This window comes from Melospiza melodia, chromosome 1 (assembly GCF_035770615.1).
Source record: "Melospiza melodia melodia isolate bMelMel2 chromosome 1, bMelMel2.pri, whole genome shotgun sequence".
NCBI classification, from domain to species: Eukaryota; Metazoa; Chordata; class Aves; order Passeriformes; family Passerellidae; genus Melospiza; species Melospiza melodia.
In genome coordinates this window covers 134,853,662-134,876,344 of record NC_086194.1, presented here as the reverse complement: position 1 = coordinate 134,876,344, position 22,683 = coordinate 134,853,662, and the positions used below count along the sequence as shown (strand labels likewise).

Below are 22,683 nucleotides of genomic sequence, written 5' to 3'. Positions count from 1 at the left end.
AATCACAATAATTTAGGGCAGAGAAGACCTTTATGATCTAGTCCAAGTATTAACCAAAGACTGTCAAGTTCACCACTGAACCATGTCCCTATGGACACTTAAAAGCCATTTACTTGTTTTTTAAAAAAATACCTCCAGGACTGCTCCAGGGATGGTGACTCCACCACTGCCCTGGGCAGCCTGTTCTGATGCCTGAAAAACCTTTTCAGTGAAGAAATTTTTCCTGATATCCAATTTAAACCTCCCCTTGTGCAACTTTACACCATCTCATATTGCTTGTTTCTTTAGAGAAGAGGGATCACAGGACTTGAGGTGTGGCCTCACCAGTGCTGGGTACAGGGGACAATCCCTGCCCTGGTCCTGCTGGCCACACCATTGCTGGTGCAGGCCAGGATGCCACGGGCCTTCTTGGCCACCTGGGCACTGCTGGCTCATGTTCAGCTGCTGATCAGCACTCCCAGGTCCTTTGCACTGGGCAGATTTCCAGCCACTCTGCCCCCAGCCTGTAGAGCCCCAACGGGGTTGTTGTGACCCAAAGGCTGGACCCAGCACTAGGCTTTGTCAAACCTCATAAAACTGGCCTAGGGTCATCCATCCAGCCAGTCCAGATCTCTCTGCAGAGCCTTCCAACTATCCAGCAGATCAACACTCCTGCCCAGCTTAGCGCTGTCTGTGAACTGACTGAAGGTGCACTCAATCCCCTCATCCAGGTCATCCATGGAAGTATTAAAAAAGACCGGCCCCACTACTGATCCCTAGGGAACACCACCTGTGATCAGCTACCAACAGGATTAATCATTCCATGTTCTACTGGAATCATCCTTGATGAAGGGGAGACAGCTTCCAGCACAACTCACCTACAGTGTCATGCAAGCAACACCAGACTGGGACTGCCAAATTCTGTAACCTATTTATTTTCAACTTTCAAATAGCAGTAGAAACACTATTACTTCTCTTGTAAACAGATTCATAACTTCAGTTTTTCTTGCTGGAAAATTTACTGGAATATAAAATGTGCCCAAGTTATACTGTCATTAACTTTCATTTATTCTGTGCTTTGACTGACCTTTAACTCGGTTAATTTTTTACCTTCTTACTCCCAAAATTATTTAACAGCAAAAGCTATATCTCATTTTAAATTGCATTTTGGTAGGTTAAAAAAGCCACATGCATCTGCCTCATTCTTTGGACCATTTTTTGTCCTTGTTTCAATCTAAATTGACCTGTGGAGGAAATAGAATGGAGGAAATAGAATTATATAAAATATTTCAGAGATTTCAGCCATGTCTTCAATGTTAGCTGTAACACTTCAGTAATCCTACCCGGAACGTTGTAAGATGAGCCCTAAGGTTATATTTACTCTTCCCATAACTTCATGCCATTGGCAGGACTGCCTGGCAACATTAACTATTAGAAAAGGAAATGAGTTTACCATTTCTCCACATCTTGAGCTCCTATTTTCTTAACACTTTTTGGTCTGGAACACAGTGGGTAGTGCAGAATACAGGAGACTCTTAATTATTCCTAATTTCTCAAATATAAGTGATCAATATGGTATTCTTGGTCACATGGTATTCTAAACTCCACAAAGCTACTAGAAACTCCTGACTACTGGGCCTGGAATTAAATCTGATGGACGCTGTACTTGCATAGATTGAGAAAATGAACTGGTTCTATTCTTACCATGTCTGAACGTTGATTTTTCATTCCAGTTTTATTACTTCTCCTCCTTCATCTTTATGATCAATCTGCCAATTTTCCATCTCATTACCTTAATTCAAAATTAGAGCAGAGTACTTTTTCAGCTCTATTAATTTTTTTTATTTATCTAACTTTGGTTGCTACTTTTATTTTTAGCTGAAGTTTAACGTATGCATCTGATTCACATGGCACCGTTTATTATACCAGTCAGTTCCTTTTGCTCCATTTCTTGTAGGATCTTTAAAGTCATGATAATACACATTGTACACTAGGTATCTGTAGGATTTTTGGAAACTTTCTAAAATTTTTGACCATTATTTCACAAAAAAATTCCAGGCTGTTTTTGCATCTCTTTATTATATTTTCCCACTCCCTGAGATCCAAATACTTAAATTTTGATTTCATGTAATGACATGGATTCCTCAGAGTAGTTTTGGCTATCATTAGAAATCTCCCTTCATATGCAAATCTGCTGATAGAAGCCCATATCAGATTCCTAAAAATACTCTGAAAAAGCCTCATACCACTTTTTCATTGAGATGACTCTCAAGAAAAAAAAAAGAGAAGGAAAAGCAAAGATAGCAATGCAATTATTTCTTTTTCTTCACACAATATGTTCAGTACTTTTTATTCCAATGTATTTTTCCATATCCATATTATCATGTTGCTGTTTCATTCTAGTTCTGTTCCTGAATAATGGTTTTAGTTCTTGCATTTCCATCCAGACTCTTTGGGTGATAGTACACCATCATGCAAACGCAAAGGAAACAAAACACATGCGAACAAAGCAAAATAATTCCAGCTACATTTGGCATTGCCCAGTAAGTATTATGTACAACATTTTTTCTCTCTGCACTGGTCATCTGAATGTACTTTTGCCTCTCAAGTATACCTTCTATCTGCATTCTTTCAGTCTCTACCAGCAAAACCACTTTTCCAATGATTTGCTGCTTCATGCTAGGTAAGGAATATCAAGTTTTTTATTCCCTCACAAGAAAACCTGTTACTGAACAAATCTGTCTTGTGCCATAAAAGCCAGAAGCCAACAAAAAAGCATCAGTGGTGGATGCTTTTTTTGCAGCTTTGTGTCCCCTTCCCCTGGCCCGCAGCTACAGCACTGTACGTGTGTGGGAAGCAATGTACTGCAGTCATGCATTTTACTTCATGGGAGCCAACTCCTTGTTCTGCATCAAATCAAATCAATGAAACTCAATCACTTGCCTTAAACAGGTTGGATTAACCATTTCCTGAACTTCAAAACTGATACCTATGGGTTGTATCAGCCTAAGACCTCCATGATATAAGGAAGAGGGTGAACGACTGTACAACATAAGGGCATTTATTACATTTCAGGTTTCTTCTGCTGAATTCAGCCTTATTAGCATGTTCTGTCTGTGTTCTGCTTTAATTATAGCCCAAGTCTGTGTGGCACCCAAGTCTCTTAACCTTTTTAAAGAGGTTATTTCCTTTGCAAAACCAGTGCATTTTCTCAACGTAGCAGTCAATGTCACTGCCGGAAAGTTTCCTTGATCAATGGGACACGAATTGTCTGGAAGCACGTCCTAGGGAGCCTTGTATCTTCCAAGCAGGGAAGGGCGCAGAGGGCTCTGCGCGTCCCGCACTCCCCTGCGATGGGAAGCGGCTCCTCCATCCCCGCGCGCCCAGGCGGGACTCCCGACGCCCGTCGCGGGACTTTTTTTATCGGTGAAGAATTCCACGGAGAATGCCTGGGCGCGGAGGCTGCCGTGTGTGCCAGGCGCGGCTCCGCCTCCTGGTCCCGGCCGCGGGGGCGGCGGCGCGCTTATCCCGGGACGGGGCTGCTCCGCCGCTCGGGACGGCGCCGCCGCCGCGGGCAGGTGAGCGGGGCGGGGGCTCGGCTCGGCTCGGCACGGCTCGGCACGGGATGGGATGGGACGGGACGGGACGGAGGGCGGCGGGGGGAGGTCCAGCCGCGGTCCAGCACTCCTGGGCTTCAGCAGCGATCTGCTGCTCTTAGGGGCCCTTAATGCCAGCCATTGAGGAAACCCTCGAGTCTTCGCGGTGTTGGTGTTTGGAAATGTTCAATGACACTTCCAGGTGAAGAAAAGGGACAAGTGTAGGTGTTGGACACTTGCGGTGTTTTCCTGGTGCCTGAGCAGGACAAGTACCAGATCAGAACGCAGATGCTGCTCCTTGTACACCCTCTTCATGCGCCCGACCGTGTGTGCTCACAGGTCGGGAAAGCCAGCCATGTCCCGGGCTGGATCCCACGCCGTGCACAGCAGGGTGAGGGAGCTGATCCTGCCCCTCTGCTCTGCTCCAGGCGTGAGCCATCACCTGGAGTGCTGATCCAGCTCCGGGGTTCTCAGCATAGTACAGACATGGGCCTGTTGGAACAGGTACAGGGAAGGATCACAAAGATGATCAGAGCAGTCTCTTGCGAAGACAGGCTGTGAGAATTGGGATTGTTCATCCTGATGAAGAAAAAGCCTCAGGGAGATCTCATTTCAGCTTTTTAGTGTGTGAAAAGGACCTACAAGAGGGAGGGAAAGGGACTTTTTATATAGGCATATAACCAGCAGGACAAGAGGGAAATGGCATTAAACCGAAAGAGGGCAGTTTAGATTAAATATCAGTAAGAAATCTATTATAAGAGTGATGAGACCCTGGACCAGGTTGCTTAGAGCAGTTGTGGATGCCCCATCATTGGCTGTGTTGAAGGACAGTTTGGATTGGGCTTTGAGCAACCTGGGCTGGTAGAAGATATCACTGCCCATGGCAGGGGGGTGTTGGAACCAGATGCTCTTTAAGGTCCTTTCCAACCCAAACCCTTCTATAATTTTATTATTCTTCTAGCTCTTACCTGCAATGTTTCTGGCAATCAAGCTGAGCAAAGATGGTCAGCCAGGGGTAGTGCCTAATATCCACATGCTCAATCAAAGCCAAGTGGGAATTCAGTTATTCATGTTTGCTGAGGCTGTAAATGGGAAACAGTGTTCTGGGCTTAGTATCCTCAGTGTGTGGAAAAGGTAGAATGGCTGCAAAAACCTGGGGGACTGAGCACTGTAATGGCCAATAGTTTCTGTCTGGAGGGGATAGACTGTTCACTTTTGGGATGGATGTGCTGAAGGTGGGGGAAGTTCTACAAACACAGAAGGGTACAAGATGGGTGGATTTATGGAGAAAAATAAAGTGGGTGGTGGCAGGGTGAGACCAGGAAGAGAGTTATTTTCCATGGAACTACCACAAAACATCCAGGAAATATAAAACTGGGATTTCATTTACATTGAAAAGCAAGAGGCAGAATTGTAGCTGTTGGATGACTCCCCTTATGAAACAGAACAATTGAGCTTGAGCACAGAGTAGGAGCCTGACACAAGAAAGCATTAAAAAAATTCTCTCTCCAAGAGTCTGCAGTTACCTTACACTTGCTTCTGTGTAAAGCATCTTCTCACTATGCTCTGCTAAACTTATTGCCAAGAGCAAACTAGCAAGCAGCAGGACCAAGATTATGACTCTTCAGTCATGACTGAAAGCCAGCTACAAGGTTTTAATTTTAACGTAGTAAGTCTCTTGTGACACCTTTGTTCTTCCTGGGATTATAGTGTTGGTAAGATTATCCTTATCAGCATATGATAAGCAAGACCTTAGGATCTGAACAACTTGTATTACAGGAGACTTTTGTTGAAAGGGGAGCTCCTCTCTAAGTAGGGAGAGAGTAGTTCTGTCTTTCTCTGACATCACCTGTAATTTTACACTGTAGATACAGTGATTACTCTGGAATTCGATATGCTTTAGAGGTGGAGCCCAAACAAATACCTCACATGTCAACACATATGTTGTTCTCTATAAGAACAATGAAATCACTCAGAACAGTAGCTTCAAGCCCATCACTAGATAAGATAAGAAAAATGTAGACAATTTCAAAAGTGTTTGTTTGGGCTTTTTTGCTAAACAATATGACACTATACCCACTTGTTAACCTTTTAGAGGATATTCAGTATTGAAGTATGTTGGAGCTGCTCCTGGCTCAGGTTTGATAAAAGCAGAAGAGAAATTTCTCCCTTAGATTTGACATTTGGAGCAAACCAAAGCCATTATAAGTAAATGTGTTTACTTTGTGGTAGCACTCCTGCATTGTCTCCTAGTGCATAATCGAGGAGGTTGTTAGTAACAGGCTTGCAATAGGCACTCATACAGTTGTAATAATTTCATATATGGTGTTTGCTGGAAAGAATGCTTCAAAATTGTATTTGGGGTTTCAGCAGGGAACTGTGAGACATTGCCAGTGGAACATGGGAAAATAGAAGTCCTGTCCTGTTGTAGCCCTGTGATATACTGACAGCAGAGGGATGCATTTGCCACATTGGACTTGCATCATATAGTCCAAATATCAGGGTCCAGGTTTCAGTGATTAGAATTCATTCTTTTCTTATTAAATATTTGAGGTAGTCTGCAATTGAACTGTGAGAGCAGTAACTGAACCACTGTTGAGTACCCAATTTCCAGAAGAAGCCATGCTGCTTCTAGTTGTTACTCAATCAGTCAATCATTTATTCTTTTTCTACCCTTGGATTCAGCTGGAATGATGTTGAATTAGCTTGCATCCCACCCATCCAGCTAATTGGCAGAAGGTGAACTCTGTATCTACACAACTACTTTCAGATCTCTTTGGTCAAACTTGTACTGTTAAATCTGTTTTGTAGGTTTTTAAAAAATATAATTTTGCACATCAGTGCATTTTACTTTCTTTCTAAAGCATTTTTCTAGTGTCTATATTGAACCTAAAATCAAAAATTAGTAAGATGTTCATTTATATTGTAATCTGTGAGCTAACAAAGTTAAGGGTTGTGGTTTTCCAGCCAGTAAGTAATTTTCTGCTACATAAAAATTGAATTGGAGGAAGAGGAATCAGTGGAATGTTACACTGCTAAAACTGATCAATGTAAACATCCTATTAATATTAGAAGAAAATTCTGAAAATGCTGAATAATGTAGCACATAGATTCAGTTCTTATTTGGTAGAGATTCCACTACTGATGGATACATTATTGTCGTGCTAGTTGATGACATCATTCATTGCATATATGCTCAATTTCCAAGAGATTTATTTTTTAATAAAAATGTCAAGTGGCATTGGTAATATACATGCATAATACCTGTATATCAACCTAAGTTTGGGCTGTTCCCAAGAGTGATTTTGATTGTGCCAGCATTTTCACTGGAATCTCTAGCAGGGAGCCAGGAGATCCTGAGGGAGATCAGGCTGGGGATAAGAACAGAGAGTGAATCACTGGTGGAAGGATGACTTTCAAGTAGCAGCTCATGTGCGGCTTAAAGTGACTCTTTAAGAAGCTCCTGTTAAAACGATATAAGCGTGAAACCTGTACAAGCTATTAAACCTCTAATTTCTTCAAAGAATGGAAGTGAATTTGTTTACATGGTCTGTTTCCCACAAAATTAGCATGAGTGGCACCAGTTACCAGCTTCTCAGTTATCTTGTCAGAAGTTTATCTGGCTGTTGAGTCTGCAATTAGTTACTCATGCTTGGGGGCTTTGGAATCATATCAAATCTTGTTGATAGATTATACAATCTCTTGTTCATCAGTGATCTGTATATCTAAATTAATCCCTCTATCATATAGAGGTTATTATTGATGTCCTTGATATGGATATAAACATTTTATCTGTGATTTTAAGACACTTTTCCTGCTGGCTGTAGTAGTCTTGTTCCAGATCTGACCCCCCAATAAAAATACAAAATCCACTCACTTCCTTCACCCCATGTTGCAGGCTGAACAAATTATTCCCAGTACTGCTCAGTATTTCTGATTCAGTAACCTGAGGCAAGCCCCCTTAACATGGCCTTTTCCTGGGCTCTGTCAGCACAGAGCTTGGCACACATTGAGGATTTGTAGTCCTTGCTCTTATCAGAACTTTATAAACAATAATTTACTATAGAGTAGCACCACACCATCAGTTTTATCCTTCTTAAACACAGTCTAAACAGATATTTTAATATCTGAATCATGCAGACTATTCCTTTTTTTCTGTTATTGATAAAATCTCTTTTCAGTGAAAATATCCAGATCTTCCTATATCTTAGTGAGGCACCAGTCATCAGGATATAAACAATTCTATATTAATTCTTGTTACTTTTTGTCATACTGATTTCATTTGTTTTTTTACCACATTGAGCATCTTTTAACACAGTGCTTGCTTCCTTTTTGCTGTGAAGACGTAAAATCAGAGAAGTCTGAGCTTGCTGTATTTTCTGATCCTGGCACTGACTTTGGCACTTATGATTTGTTTCTTGTAGGAACTTGTTCTGGTGGTGGGGTGGAAAAATCCACGTGTTAAACAAGCAGCAACCTGATTGAGGCAAGGAAAATCTGTATTCAGTTATGGATTATTGAGCTGGATTGCAATGTTTAAATCTCTGGCTAATGCTCAAGGCTCTTTAAAGCAGCCAGTGATGCTGGAGTGCTCTCACATTCCAGTGTAACCACTACCTGCTGCCACACAGGCAGGGTCAGCTGCAGGAATGGACTAACTAGGGAGCTGCATGTGGAAAACATACCATGGAGCTCTCCTGGCCTTTGCTAGGGCTGGAAGAAAGGTGTTGTATGGATAAAGGGTGAGAAGCTGCTTGTCCCAGGGTTAACAGCAGTACCAAGTGTTGTCCCAGATACTTCCAGGCCTTGTGAAGAAGCCATGACTGCCTTGGTTTTGCTGCTGTCCCTTCAGCTGCTCACTCCCCTGCTAAAATTACTATTCACTTACTCTCTTTTGAGAGAAATTATCTGATCAGCCATGTTGCAGGGATCCTGAGGCTTTGTTGAACTCCGGTCCTTCTTGTTTCAGCGCCTATTCCATAAATACATGGACAATCTCTTAGCCAGCAGCTATCCTAGCATGACAGAGAGACACGAAATGTTTGAACCTGGGTTGTGCCAAATAAGGATCAGGTGTATTTACAGAAACCTTTTTTCCCAAACTGAGAAACTACATTTTTTTTTGTTTTGTTTTGTTTTTTTTCTTCTCCATGCAGGACATGCTAGGTAGAAAAGAATCCTGTGCTTCAGGACAGTTACCAATGACCAGCCTCAGCTGCCTTTTCTATGCATTGGAAGAATGGACTATTGTGGAGCTCCTGAAGAAATACATTTTTCATCTGATCATTGCCTCACTGACAATTAGTGCAATATTGGTTTTTTTTATAGTTCCTTTAACAATTGTCTTTTTCATTTACCTTACTAATATTTTGCTTTTAATATATCAGAGGAACAATGAGTTAAAAGCAGATCCCTTGAGTGATGTTTGGAATGGTGTAAGAAAAACTATAGCAGGCTTTTGGGATATATATGCAAGAATATGGCATGGTAAGTACGACAGGACATGTTTGAAGTATTGAATTACAATAAGTCATAAATACACAGAAGTTTTAATTTTTTTCTTCCATATGGATGCAAATAAGTCACATTTATTATACTTTGTATGGCTTCTTTGAACAGCCTGCAGTATAAAACTTTCTCCACGTGCTCCTAGGATACTGCCTGCTCCAATTCCATCCAAATGGCTCATGGCAAGAGATGTAGCAGGGATGGAAATGAGGGCAGACAAGGTGGAACAGAGCTCTTAGTTGGCAAAAGCTGTGTCTTTCCCAAGCCTTTGTATACATTACCCTTTCAGTCTGGCTCCACCTGAAACCTAAACCAAATGTTGGAAGAGTCATGATAAGGATTCATAGAAGTTCATGTCTGTGAGGAAATTCCCTCCCACTGTGAAGTGAATATATTTAACTCCTGTGGAGAGAACCTCTCTTTGGGATTCTTAAAGAGAATGGTTTCAATTTAAACATCTCACTTTCTCTAAAAGAGAAAAACTTAATTATGGAAAATACCAAACTCTTCATTCTCATTGACACAGGATGGAGATTCATACTTCCAGATTTCATGAAAGTATGCAGACTGTCAGCCACTATTTCTGAAAATGAAACATTTTCACGCTAGTTACTAATTTTTTTTATTTTTATTATTGTACTATTTACAAAAAGCTCCTAATAGGAAATAATTACTTTAGTTCCCTCACTGGGAAAAATGTCAGGTTCAAGTCTGATCTCATGATTAAATTGACCAACAAATCAGTCTAGTGATATGCTGTGGTGTCTGAGGGACTTTCTTTGTGCTATTGACCAAAAGATCCATCCAGAATTTAATTATTTTGAAAGATACTACAGAGGCTTTCACAAGTCTCTGAAGGTCACTTAACAAAGTAAAAAGTTTTCTGTAAACTGCCAGATGATTTACAGATATCATTGTCAGTGTACTGCTTTCCATCCCAAACAGGTTATGAGCTTCATGGTGTGAAAAACCTCCCAGAAGGACCAGGAATTCTTGTCTATTACCATGGAGCTATTCCTATAGACTACCTTTACTTTTTGTCTAGGCTGTTTCTGTGGAAGAAAAGACTTTGCCTGTCAGTAGCTGATCATTTTGTGTTTCGTTTACCAGGTAGGAACCTGTTCTCTTGTATTTAAGCTTCTTGGATTCAAAACCTGTCCTAGTTTTGGTGAACTTTACATTTACTATATTTGAAAGAGAGCTTTTAAACTAAAAGAATGCTTTTAGATTCTTAAACTAAAAGTTGGTAGATGTAATAGGACAAACAGAGTAGCATTATCCTGTCTTTTCAGTAAACATTGGTAAACCCTCCAAAGCAAGCAAATAGAGATTATAATCCTTTTGGGATTAAATGTCATCCCTCAGTAGAAAGTGCTGGATAGGACTCTACTATTGACTTAGTGCTGACTGGTCAGGAGAAGACACAGAGAAGGAAAAATAATTCAATTTTAGAAAGACAAGGCTTAAAAAAGAGTGTCCAGAAGGAATAGCAGGGGAATTATTTTAAGGCACCTTTATGCCACTAATATTGAAAGCTGTTTTAAAATAGAGAATAGAGGAAGCTATTTAGAAGGACACTCTTGGGAAAACAGAGTTTTCCTGAAAACAAGTATTATAAACTCAAGTAAATTTGATGCCAAAACCATATTCAGGCACTCCTAGAAAGTGTCCTTTCTTAAGTAGGACTTGAGAAGATTATAATAATTTTCTTAAGTCCTATTTAGTAAATACTGTGTTGTACTGAGCACATTGGAAGTAAGAAGTCATCAAAAGATGATTGATTGGCTTTTAAGAGTACCCTCAAAAAAGGAGAAAGTTTAGCGAATCCTTGCAAGGGAGACTTCTTTTTTTAAGAAATAAATAAGAGGATACTGTTCAAATTGAAGTGTCCCTAGCACATATTTTTATTACAAATATAAAATACACTTTTGTTACGACTAAGCAACACTCTCAGCTGGGCAGTTCCTGGACTACTGGTGTGTACATAACATATTGATTTCATTATGCTAGAGCAACAAAAGGTGGCAAATGCTGTGTCAGCCTTCAAAAAGGCTATAAAAAGACATCTGGTAAGAAAGACTACAAATAATTGAAGTTAGACCTCCCCACTGCATTAGCAGAAGATGTGGCTAAAAGTGAAATTCCTCCCTAACCTTCTTTTGCTCTACTCTGCTTACTTTTTGTGAAGAAATGTTACACTTCACAGATGAGTTCTTTAAAGATTTCTCATGAGCATATGCTAGACCTCAGTTCAGTTTATTTACAGGATTAATTACACTAACAGGAGATTTCTTCTTATGAATTAATAAGTCTCTCCATCTCAGAATAGCTGTTAAATAATAAAGTAACAAAAAAAAAAGGTCAAAGATGACTCAGAGGTGTGGTATGGCTTCCTTTGAAGAGCTAGGACATCAGACAGAAGCCTTGCATGGCTGAGGGATAAAAAATTCTGTGAGACCTAGAAAAGGGGAATAAGAAGTGATAATATTTTCATGTGATACATTATAATTCTCATAAGTTTTAAAGCCAAGAAAATGAAGAACCTCTTTGCTTAATAACAATATGATCTTCCTGACTTTAGGATGAAACATATGAGTTCAAAGAAGGATTAAACAAAGTCAACATCTGTCTTTGACAGAGAGATCTATTAAGCATGATACCTTGAATAAGATTAAATACAGTTAAATTACAGGATTCAGCACTGTGTTATCTATTGCCTTCCAAAGTTTTTGTTGCAGACTTCTGTCAGTCCACTTCCATCAGAGCTGTTGCTTCCACTTATTAATATAAAATATTATTTTCAAACTCTGCTTTTTGAACAGGGAATTTGAAGTTTGCAGAAATGCTTGTTTGCTTTCTATCAGAGTTCCAAACGGATATATTTTAAATATGAAGATAATATTAGAAATCATAGAGTACTTCTATGGTTCTCAATCTGTCCTTTAGAGAAATCCCATTTATGGAAACAGAAGAAGGAGATTCACTGTGGTGAATTCATTCATGATTCATTCATGTGGTGCTGAAATTGCCCTGCTAGTTTCTGTCATTCATGCATCTTGAGATGCATGAATTTGATCCACATAGTTTGCAATTTAACCACAAAATACTCAATTAAACAGCTCAAAACCTCAATGTTTAAAATGTTAAATATCACATTTTAAAAGAAGACCAAAAATAGCTGCTTGTCAAGTATTTATTTTTGTACCAATCTTTATTGTACTGATTCTTTTTTCTGTATTAAAATATGTAAAAAGAAGGAGAGAGGAATAGATGCTTATTTTCTGATTTCTAGCTATGACCCACAAGTTTTGTTTACATAATTTGTTTGATAATTATGAAATATAGCATGTGGAAGCATTTTTTAATTGAAGCATTTCTGACAATATGGTTCATCTTCATAATATTTGGGCAAAAACATTGTCAGGTATTTGTCATTTTGCCAGCATTTATTCTGTAGGTGTCTTACTTCCTTCATAAAAATTTGTCTTAGCCTAAATATAGAAATATAAATATATAGCTACTAGATATTAATTTAGTTGTAATCTGGCTCCTCCATGCAATCAGTATTTGGGTTATATTTATATATATTGTTATATTAAATGTACATTTGCTCCGTATTTATTTCAGGACTTAGGTTACTGTTGGCTGTGACGGGTGTCATACCAGGTACGAGGGAGGAGTGTCTTGTTGCCCTGAAGAAAGGATACTTGGTGTCCATCTCACCGGGTGGAGTTCGAGAGGCCCTGTTCAGTGATGAAAGTTATCAGCTGATGTGGGGAAATCGAAAAGGCTTTGCTCAGGTGGCTCTAGAAGCAAAAGTGGTGAGTGCCATATATTACCAACCCCAGTTTATGCTTTCTGCGTGCATATCTGCTTCATTATAAAATGCAGCTTAGGAGCATTTGTTGGAAAATCTTCCAGGAAAAATGGTTGGGAAATAAAGATTTCATTTCCTTTTCCCATTGCTTTCCTCAAGCACATTCATTCACAAGGAGCAAGAGTTTTGTGGAACTGTCAAACTTTTCCCTGACTGTTTGTTTCAAAGCATCCATATCTGTGGTTCCATGTCTGCAGTTCCATCATGCAGGCATCCAGTGTTTCATCTTGATTGTATTTCAAGAATCTGCACTATGGTCCTTCTCCATTCTGCCCTAAGGTTTCATTCTTTTTTTCTTATCCTAATAAACTTACATCTTTATCTTACTTCAATATATCCAGTCATTTCCTTATGGTTCTTTAATGTATTATTTTATCTTTCTTTTCATTTATTCTCTGAGGGTCTAGGATTTTTTCCTTTCCTTTACTTTTCATCATGTTTGTGAAAGATTGCATCAACTAACTCAAGGTGTGTCTACATCAGTGTCTGAATTTGAATCGTGCGCACTTTTGAAGCAGTTTGTGCATTTCCCTCACCGTGCTTTCATTCACATCAAAGAACATGTTAGAATACTGGAGCTGCATTCCTTCTGGCTGAAACGAAACCAAAATTGGAACCTAATACTCTCCATTGGTCTTCAGTCAATGGTGCCAAACAAGAATTAGTTCTAGATAAAAACAGAGCACTGAAATGTGTTCAGTGTGGGTGTCAGATTCTCAGCATCCTCTAGATATGTTCTTCTCTTGATTTGCACTCCACCAATGTACTCATGGCCAAGGTTTCAGTTAGTTTCCATACGGACGATGATCTACAAATACAACCTTCTACCACTATCTCTGACTTCTTGTATCTAAGTCTATGTGGCAGACTGTTTTTCTGATACAGTCTCTGGAAAATTATTGTATTTGGGATGGCATGCAGCTGAAAGAGCAGCAACTCTGTATTTTTCCTAACTGCCACTCCTCATCATCACCACTTCAAGACACAAGTTTTCTGCCTTAATTTTGACTTAGCACACCTAGTGATTTTTGTGTCTGACAATACTGGTGCAAATCCAGACTTTATCTGTTCTGCCATGCACTTTCTGCTGCTTTCTCATGAACTGCACAACCATCACTTTTTCCTCACATTCTTATGACTATCTCATCATTTGCAGTGCTCTTTGATCTTCCACATAAAGTTTTCTGTCTATATAGGAGAAGCTGTACAGGGAGTTGAGTTCTTCCCATGAAACTTTAATTTCTTAACATCCCTTTTTATGCAGTTATATCGCTTTTGCACCTCATCTGATTTGTTGCTTCTCAAACTTTGTTTTGGTCTCTTGTGCTATGGCTCAGAGTACAAAGGCTCTGAAGGTGCAAAATGTATGCTTCAGGCAAATATTTCTTTGTAACTCTAAATTATTGTGGGGAGATAATTAAACACTAGAATAAAATTAGGGACATTTACCCAATGGATAAAATAATTTTAGGCCTGGAATCCTGTTTCCACATCTTGTCTAATGTGGCTTTTAAAAGGTCAGGTTTTAGGTGCTTCTGTTCTGTTTCCTGTCCTTTTTCTCAAAAGAGTAAATGTTAGTCATAATACTTCATATGCTCTGTGGGCCTGCACACCACCACTACTGGGAAGGTATCAGAATGTGAATGGGATAAACTCAGTCATGGGTTTCACATGGGCGTCTTGAGTTCCCTAATAGTCTTCCTATGTATTAAATGAATTATATGCTGAAACAGTTAGAAAGAGTTGTCACTTTCAAAACTTGAGATATTTCTATTGATTTTGCTTTCATCTCTGTTTTTCAAGCTACTTCAAACATCTGGAAAAATTTTTGCCAGATGTTCTCCTTTCACATGGAACCTTACAGTAAGGCAATGTAACAGGTTTTGGATTTTTAAATAGAAATTGAATTAAAAACTCTGAGTGCCCTTACATAGATTGCCACCCTCATCAAAAGACAACACAAGAATCCTTGCCAGTAATTCTCCTAATTCTACTAGTTTTCCATAATATAGAAGCACGTGGAAATAACTGAATAGTAGTACATAAAATTGTTATCTCCTTTTCTTGACAGATTTTGGGTTTGGTTCTTGATGGGGGTTTTAAAAATTTTATTTATTGAATTGGGTATTCTTTGAGGGTAAGATTCTTGCAGTGTGAAAGAGTCTGTGGTCCTTTGCATAATGTTTGGTAAAACAGGCACGATGCAGGACTGTTACCAGGAGGGCAGAGAGAGTATATTATCCTTTCACAGCTACTATCCTGGACTTACCTTTACAGTGCTGGAAGTTCTTATATCTCTTTTTATTACCCTCATTCAGTTTTGTGGGATTTTATGATCAGGAAGTCTGATTAGATCCCTGCATGATGGACATTGCTGTAATTAGCTTGCAAGCTTCACTGAACTTTGGGCATCATTGGTATTTATCTGTAAATCTGCAATCAGACAAACCTTAGATAACTAAACACTAAAAAAAAAAAAAAAGGGAACTGTTGAACTGCTGTGCATTTAACAGGAGAGGGGGCAATATTAACCTGATATATAATTTCTTATATAAAGTTAGATCCACAGTAGTCATTGGATCCCAACTTTTGACACATTTCAAGTTTGATTATTTGTTCTTGCTGCACCCTTTTGAATACTGGCTAGACTAGTCTTCCTGCTTGACCAAAGACTGGGGTGTAGTGGATGCCAGGCACTCATCAAAGCCTCTTTATCACTGCCCTCCACAAGTGGACAGAGAGAGAGAAAATAAAGCAAAGGGCTGAGATAAAGACTGGGAGAAATCACTCACTGAATACCATTATGAGCAAACCAGACTCAACTTAGGGATATTGGTTGCATTTATTAGCAACAAAATCAGAAGTAAAGTAAAATTCTTAAAAACACCTCTTCCCCACCTCTCCCTTCTCCCTTGGCTCTACCTGCTTCCCTGCAGTAGCACAGGCAGATGGGGAATGGGGATCATGGCCAGTTTATTGTTTCTGCCACTGCTCAGAGAGAAGAGTCCTTCTCCTGTTCTAGCATGGGGTCCGTACCACAGGAGACAAACTTCAAATTGAGTCCATCCCCTGGGCAACAGGCTCTCCATGAATATGTGAGTCACTGTTCCACAGGGTGCAGTCCTTCAGGCACAGCCTGCTCCAGCGAGGGTCCCCCCTAAGGTCACAAGTCCTTCCAGGAAACCTGCTCCAGCATGGGCTTCTCTCTCTGTGGGTCTGCAGACCCCTGCCTGTGCTCCTGCACTGCTTTCCTGCAGCTACACAGCCCTCTTTGAGGCATCCATGCCCTGGTGTGGGCCTCCTCCACGGGTGGATCTCTGCATTGCTGGGGTCTTCTGTGGGCTGCAGGAGCACAGCTGCCTCACCCTGGGCTGCAGGGGAATCTCTGCTCTGGAGCATCTCCTTCCTCTCCTTCCACACTGACCTTGGTGCCTGCAGGGTCGCTTCTCTCACATTTTCTCACTTTGTTCTTCTCTGTCCGCAATTACGTATGCACAATAATATTTTTCCTTCTTAAATATGTTATCACAGAGGTGTTTTGATCATTCCTGATGGGCTTGGCCTTGGCATGCAGCTCATCCATCCTGGAGCCAGCTGGCATTGGCTCTGCCAGATACAGGGAAAGCTTCTGGCATCTTCTTATAGAAGCCACCCCTGTAGCTCCTCCTCTACCAAAATCTGGCCACAAAAAACAAATACACCAGGGATAGACTCATCCAGATATCAGAGCTTGTTCTATTATGTATCAATGAATATAAGTTTGCTAATAATTACTCAGATATCATGAATAAAAGCAAGATAGAATTATAAGGGTATTTTAAAAGTTTCTCTACATACAATGTAGCCCTCAACCAAAGAACTACACACACTTTATCAAAATGACTACATTGTGGTTAATAACCTGTCACAGATTACTTGAATGGAGAATTCAAGACAAAACCAACTTTATATATGAATAGACATTCCCATCCATCATACAACATTACAGAAGTTCAATAGTTCTTCCACTGAAAAAGTTGAAGAAAAGCAAACAAGGAAGGTAGTTTCAGCCTCAGTCCTTACCTGCAAAGTTTCTGCATTTGGTTTCCACTTCATTTTGTGTAACTACTCTGCTTAACAGGAGTCAGAGTGTTACAATTTAGTGTTATGACTCAATGTACCCCTAGGACCTATATTTGTCCTAGGCAAATTCATCCATGATTTTCAGAAATACTCTCAGTCTATGGCTTGGTTTTTGCAGGCTATGGGGAGGGATCATCATTTCTGAAGATCCCTGAATTTTACCTGTGCCAAAAAATTCCTTTAAGCTGAGTTAGGTGAAAAATAAACAAGAGCTATGACTTATAAAATTCTCTTGTATGGGCAAGGGGTTTGGAATACCTGATATCCAGAGGTCTCTTCCAACCTCAACTATCCTGTAATTCTGTGATTTTCAAGCTGGCTGGGAGTGACCCAGCTCAGTTCCAGCACAGCAAGTACAAATGTGTTGGTTACTGCAGATCTGGTTGTGCTGCTTTAGAAATGTAAGGTTTTATGTGCATACCTGTGTTTTCCAGATTAGGGACTGAATGTTGCTGCCTACCCTGCACCTCAGTTGCTGATCATTATATGGGAGTAACTTCTGTAGTTACCAGATTTCTTTACAGCCTACCATATATTTCTCTTGTACTATTCCTAAAATTTAAAGTGTTTTGTTTGTGTGACAGATAGGTTTCAAACATTTTACATCTTAGCTGTACAGTATTCAATTAATAGCTGAAACAAAGTTAAGTATTTTTAGAGTCCAGTACTTATATATTTTTAAACGGCATTACTGATTACTTTTTAAGGGTTTATTTCTAGCAGTTTCCCTTAATTTTGCATTCTGAAAGGTTTACTATTACAGCTTTATGCATGTTTAATACTTTTGTTCTCCCTCAGGTATTTTTTCCTTTTAATGCTTTCTATCACTATGAGTTATTTGGTAGGCTCTAGTTAGGTATTTTTCCTGCTTGTTTTTTTCTCATCCTGCAGCTTCTGTTCTGTAGTAGTGATTCTTAACTGTAGGAAATTCTTCTTTCATTACCTTCTGGACAAGTTGTTCCTACAACCTGTTCAAATTAGAGTTTCAGGAAAAGGAAAAGGGACAACAGAGGAGAAAAAAAATCTTTGCATACATGGATACAACTACTGTCAGTCTGTCTACAAACTAGGAAATCTTACCTCAGGCTGTAAGGCATGACTGTTTCAAGTGCAGGTATCTCAAGCATGTCTCTTTTCAGTCACAAAGATGAAGTGACCTGGTTCTGTAATCCTCAGAAGGTGTGTAGTCCAGGTCAGTGAGGACACAGAATTGCTTTTTTTGTCTAAGGGATCTGCAGAAGTCATTTCCTGTGAAGTTTTGTACAAACATTACTGCTTCAGTTAGACCCTATTTGAGAAGCAGATGAGACGAGCCAGCTGTGAATGTCTGCTTGCTTTCTGCAAGACTTCACAAACTGAATACTTTCCTATTCACCACTCACAATGAAAGCTTTAGACAAAGAAACCATGGAAATTGGTTTTATGTTCCAGATAGTGATATTGCAGTAAATGCATAATAAAGAAGTTATACAAGACCTAGTACAGTGTCAGTAATTTTATTTACAGATAGTGACTTTAAAACAGATGTTTATGGCAGCTGAAAAATAGCATTTTATTTCTATTCTGGTGTTTTTAAAATCAAAATTCCTTGTTTACTATTTAACTAACTGGTAATTACCCTCTGTATTTGAGTGAGTTTCTTAGCTGCATTAGCAAGCACTAAAGCAGAAATTGAAACCTGGTATAAAATTTCAACCTTTTAATTTTTTTTTCTACTTCCTTAGCCCATCATTCCAATGTATACTCAAAATGTCCGTGAAGGCTATAGGATGTTTAAAGAAAGAAGTAAGAACTTAAAAATATATTTTATGTATTTTGAATGTTTTATCTTTTTTCTTGCTTTTATCTTAGATTTTGCTTTTCAGACTTTTGCTTACTTTGGATTCTTTAACACTTGCTGTGGGTCAGAGGTAGCTCAAATTTGGAAATAGCTTGTGAATAACTGGTTTGTGAGTGTGATTTGTCTTATTTCTCCGGTCTATTTGACTTATTTCTCTGGTCTATTAAGTCTATCAAGCTTTGTTTTGGTGGACAATTGCTTCAACTTGCTTCAACCTGTAACAACTTCCTGACTATCAAATAAAGCAGTAGAAGTATTCTACATTAATCAGATTTCATGTTTGAATTGTGTTTACTGTGACTATAATCTCACTTTTTCCTCCCATAAACCATTTCAGGATTTTTTAGACAGTTATATGAGAGCACACGATTGCCTTTTACTCCTCCATACGGAGGACTTCCAGTTAAATTTCGCACATACATTGGGCAGCCAATCCCTTACGACCCAAATATAACTGCAGAGGAATTAGTTGAAAAGGTAAGTTCTCTCTCCTTGCAATATTGAACTACATACTTTGCCCTCTACTATAGGTGCACTTGAAACCAGTTTTTTGCATGCTTGAATAAAGACCAATACACTTTTACTAGTTTGTTCACCTATGGGCAGCTGAAGTTTGGGATCATTTAATGTACAAATATCTACCAATAAATATTGACATAGTAACGGTTGATTGGGATGCCCTCATCCTTTCCGAATGTATGAGCTCTGTCTTCTAGTTATGTCAACTTTGTTCTTCCCATGCCTTTGATAACTTTGATAATTATGATAACTGAAATGACGTAAATTGTGTTTTAAGTGCAGTTTTCAGTAACTATGAAAATAAATTTAATAAATAACCAATAACTTTGAGAATCTTCACCAAATAGCTTTGGGGTCTAGAAGCAAAGTTCTTCAAGAGCTTCAGTCTCATTGTCAAAATGAAAATATTAAAAAGTTGCATCCAAAATATAAAAATATTTTGAGTACCCATAGTTTGGTGGAATTAGTGATGCCTAGTGATTAGAGCATAAAAGTGTTTATAGATCTAGAGTTTAAACATTTTTCAAAATATAAAGCTAAACTGAAAATGCGGCTTTAAAATTTTTCATCGAAGGTAAAAGGAGGATTTTATGAGAAAAAAAATCTGCTACAACCTAGAAATACACACAAAAAAATCAGTTATCAGAAATCACTTATTAAAAAACACCTTTCTGCGCCCAAAAAGATGCCACAAATCTAGTTTTTCTTCTTTTGTTTTCTTTTTTCCTTTTTAAGGGTCTACTGTAGGTTGTGCTGAGCTTCACAAAAGTGAAACCAGAAAGACAGGTTTGGTCTGTCAGAAGGGAACAGGCCCAGCAAGCTGTAGAGTTTGCTCTTAGCACCTTTAGGAGGCTGGAAGCAATATGACTGCCCTTATGGTGGTTGATATTCTTGTATTTTAGGGGAACAGTATTTTGTGTACCTGCAAAAGTGAAATTGAAATTTCCCATTATATTGATTTGCCTTACTAAGGCAAACATTTGGCTGCCCCCTTTGACCACCACCCACTTTGGTGGGAGTACAGTTAGGTCTTCTGTGGCTGATATTACTTATAAAAAAAGGTAATTTAAATGAGGCTTGACGTGAGCAGTGGCCTGGCTTACCTCTCTCTGATCCTGCCCTGCAAAGGAGTTAGGACATGAATCTGTCAGGAAAGGTTTTGCTACTCCTTTTTTATATTCGCAGTGATATTCTACTACCCTTATTTCAAGTTTAAACACACGAGGGAAAACAAAAGAAGATAATTTCTTATTTCTTTTACAGACACAGAATATTGTATTCATTCTCTTCCTAAACTTTCATTTGAATCTCATGTAAAGAGTATTATGACTTTTCTTATTATGTACATGCTGTATATGATAAAATTATGGGAGCATTCATGTTGGGAAGGACAGACAGATTCCTACTCCAAATTCCTTGTCTAAGATAGGTCAGCTATAATATCAGATGAGGTGAGCCAGGCTTTATCCATCACTTTTTTGATGAAAATTTTCAGGGGTGGTAGGTTGCAGAAACTTAATGTTTGAATATGTTAAAAGCTACTTTGACTAAGTAATGAGCACATTTGATGAATCTCAATAATTTCAGCCTACCAAAATGCAATCATTGTTTTTGTTCCTTTCTTTTCCAAGAAATGTGTCATTAGGACAGCTAGTTAATATAAAACACAATTATCTTCCTTCTTACAGTAGAGCTATGTGTGAATTTTCCCTCTTGAACCTCTGAGAACTTAGTGATTATACTTTTCTCCCGTGTATAAAATAGGTCTTTAAAGGCAAATTTCTCTTCTCTTTTCAGACCAAGGCTGCTGTCCAGGCTCTCATAAGCAAACACCAAACAATCCCAGGCAGCATATGGAAGGCTTTACTGGAGAGATTTGATAAACGTCGTAAAAGTGATTAGAATGCTCATGTTCATTGCATTGGTTTTACAGCCTACAGTAAAAAACCATGTCCTACAGCACTGGTAACTAATAGTTGGTGTTAACCAGTTTAAATTACAAATTTCTACAGATTTGGTGGAAGAAAGCAATTAACCTTTAGGAAGTTCCCCCATGTCTTTGAGAATTCCCTGAACTAAGAAAGACTGATGAAGATGACTTATGTATTATAGCAATGCAGCAGCTAAATTCCCCCAAAGGAAATCATGCAGCCAAGGTTTCCCTGGTTCCTAAAACAAGTTTGTACTTACATCTGAGGGCTTTAGTGGTGTTGTCTAGATCTTGTGTGCTTGAGTTTTGAGCACAGTCTGGTCTCAGAGCAGAGCCTCAGGGCTGGTGTTGTCCCACCAGAGACCACCCCACAGGGAGCACCTTCCCTGATGGGCCCCAAGCAAGACATGTCAGAACAGACTGTCTTGCTTTAGATAATCAGCTACTGCTTACACCTTCCTCCTAGAGACTACAAAAAGAGACAATCCCATTAAAACAGATGTTAGACTCCTTCAAACACATCATCTTAGTAGCGTGGAAAGCAGGACTGTGTGCATCCAAGATTTCTTCCCCACAGAAAAAGGTTTTTTAAAGAGAGGGAAAAAAAAGCTTTAGTTCAGTGTAGCAAATATTGCAAATACACGTAGAAGGTAGTTTCAAGTCTGAGCTGGTGCGTGCATGCTCTATTGCACCACACAATAGTTGCCTAGTGGATGAGGCTGCCCCAGCCTGAAAACCCCTGGATGGTGTGTGCAGTATGGTTGTGCTGTATTTACTCAAATCTCCCAGTGACCAGGCTCAGGGGGAGCTTTCTCTGGCAGTGCATCTTTGAGGCTGATCATCACTGGTGGTTTGCCTGATAATGCAGTAGTGCAACACTGCTGGTACACATTGAACCAAAATGCCTGTTTGGAAAGGCAGTCTTGTCTTCCTAATGCAACTTGTGGAAAACTGAGAGTTGGTGCAAAGCAGAATGTGTTTTTACAGGCTGTGGGATGTTGTTACTGGTGGTAGTGGGACAACTTTGTGTAATCTATCCAATATGCCACTAAATGCAACCAACTCAACTTCAAAGACCAAGACAGGTAATTTTTGTGCCTCATTTTCCTTCATGTACTTTTAATATGTAAATAATCTTTCCTCTCAACATACTAAAAGGTTTCATAGCATCTAAGGAAATATATGTAATGTTTGCCCATTTTTCAGTAGAAAATGAAATCTGCTCTTTGGATTAAAATAAATTCTTTCCTGACCCTGCCTCTTCACAAGTATTTCTTGCACATCTGGTGAAGGGAGAAGGATGGACAGGTGA

General features: G+C 39.2%; 1 protein-coding gene across 2 annotated transcripts; it reads left to right on the top strand.

The window, feature by feature from the left end:
* The first annotated feature begins 3,503 nt into the window (after positions 1-3,503).
* On the top strand, positions 3,504-22,628 carry LOC134424792 (DGAT1/2-independent enzyme synthesizing storage lipids-like). 2 transcript variants are annotated; one of them, XM_063168883.1, is made up of 7 exons: positions 3,504-3,557; positions 8,732-9,062; positions 10,029-10,193; positions 12,711-12,904; positions 18,807-18,867; positions 19,260-19,399; positions 21,239-22,628. In XM_063168883.1, exons 2-7 carry the CDS (start codon positions 8,735-8,737, stop codon positions 21,341-21,343), a joined length of 993 nt encoding a protein of 330 aa, XP_063024953.1. In that variant the 5' UTR covers positions 3,504-3,557; positions 8,732-8,734; the 3' UTR covers positions 21,344-22,628. The 2 variants fall into 2 exon arrangements, with proteins under 2 accessions (XP_063024953.1, XP_063024960.1); XM_063168890.1 differs by lacking the exon at positions 3,504-3,557 and adding an exon at positions 7,998-8,061.
* Positions 22,629-22,683: the final 55 nt, after the last annotated feature.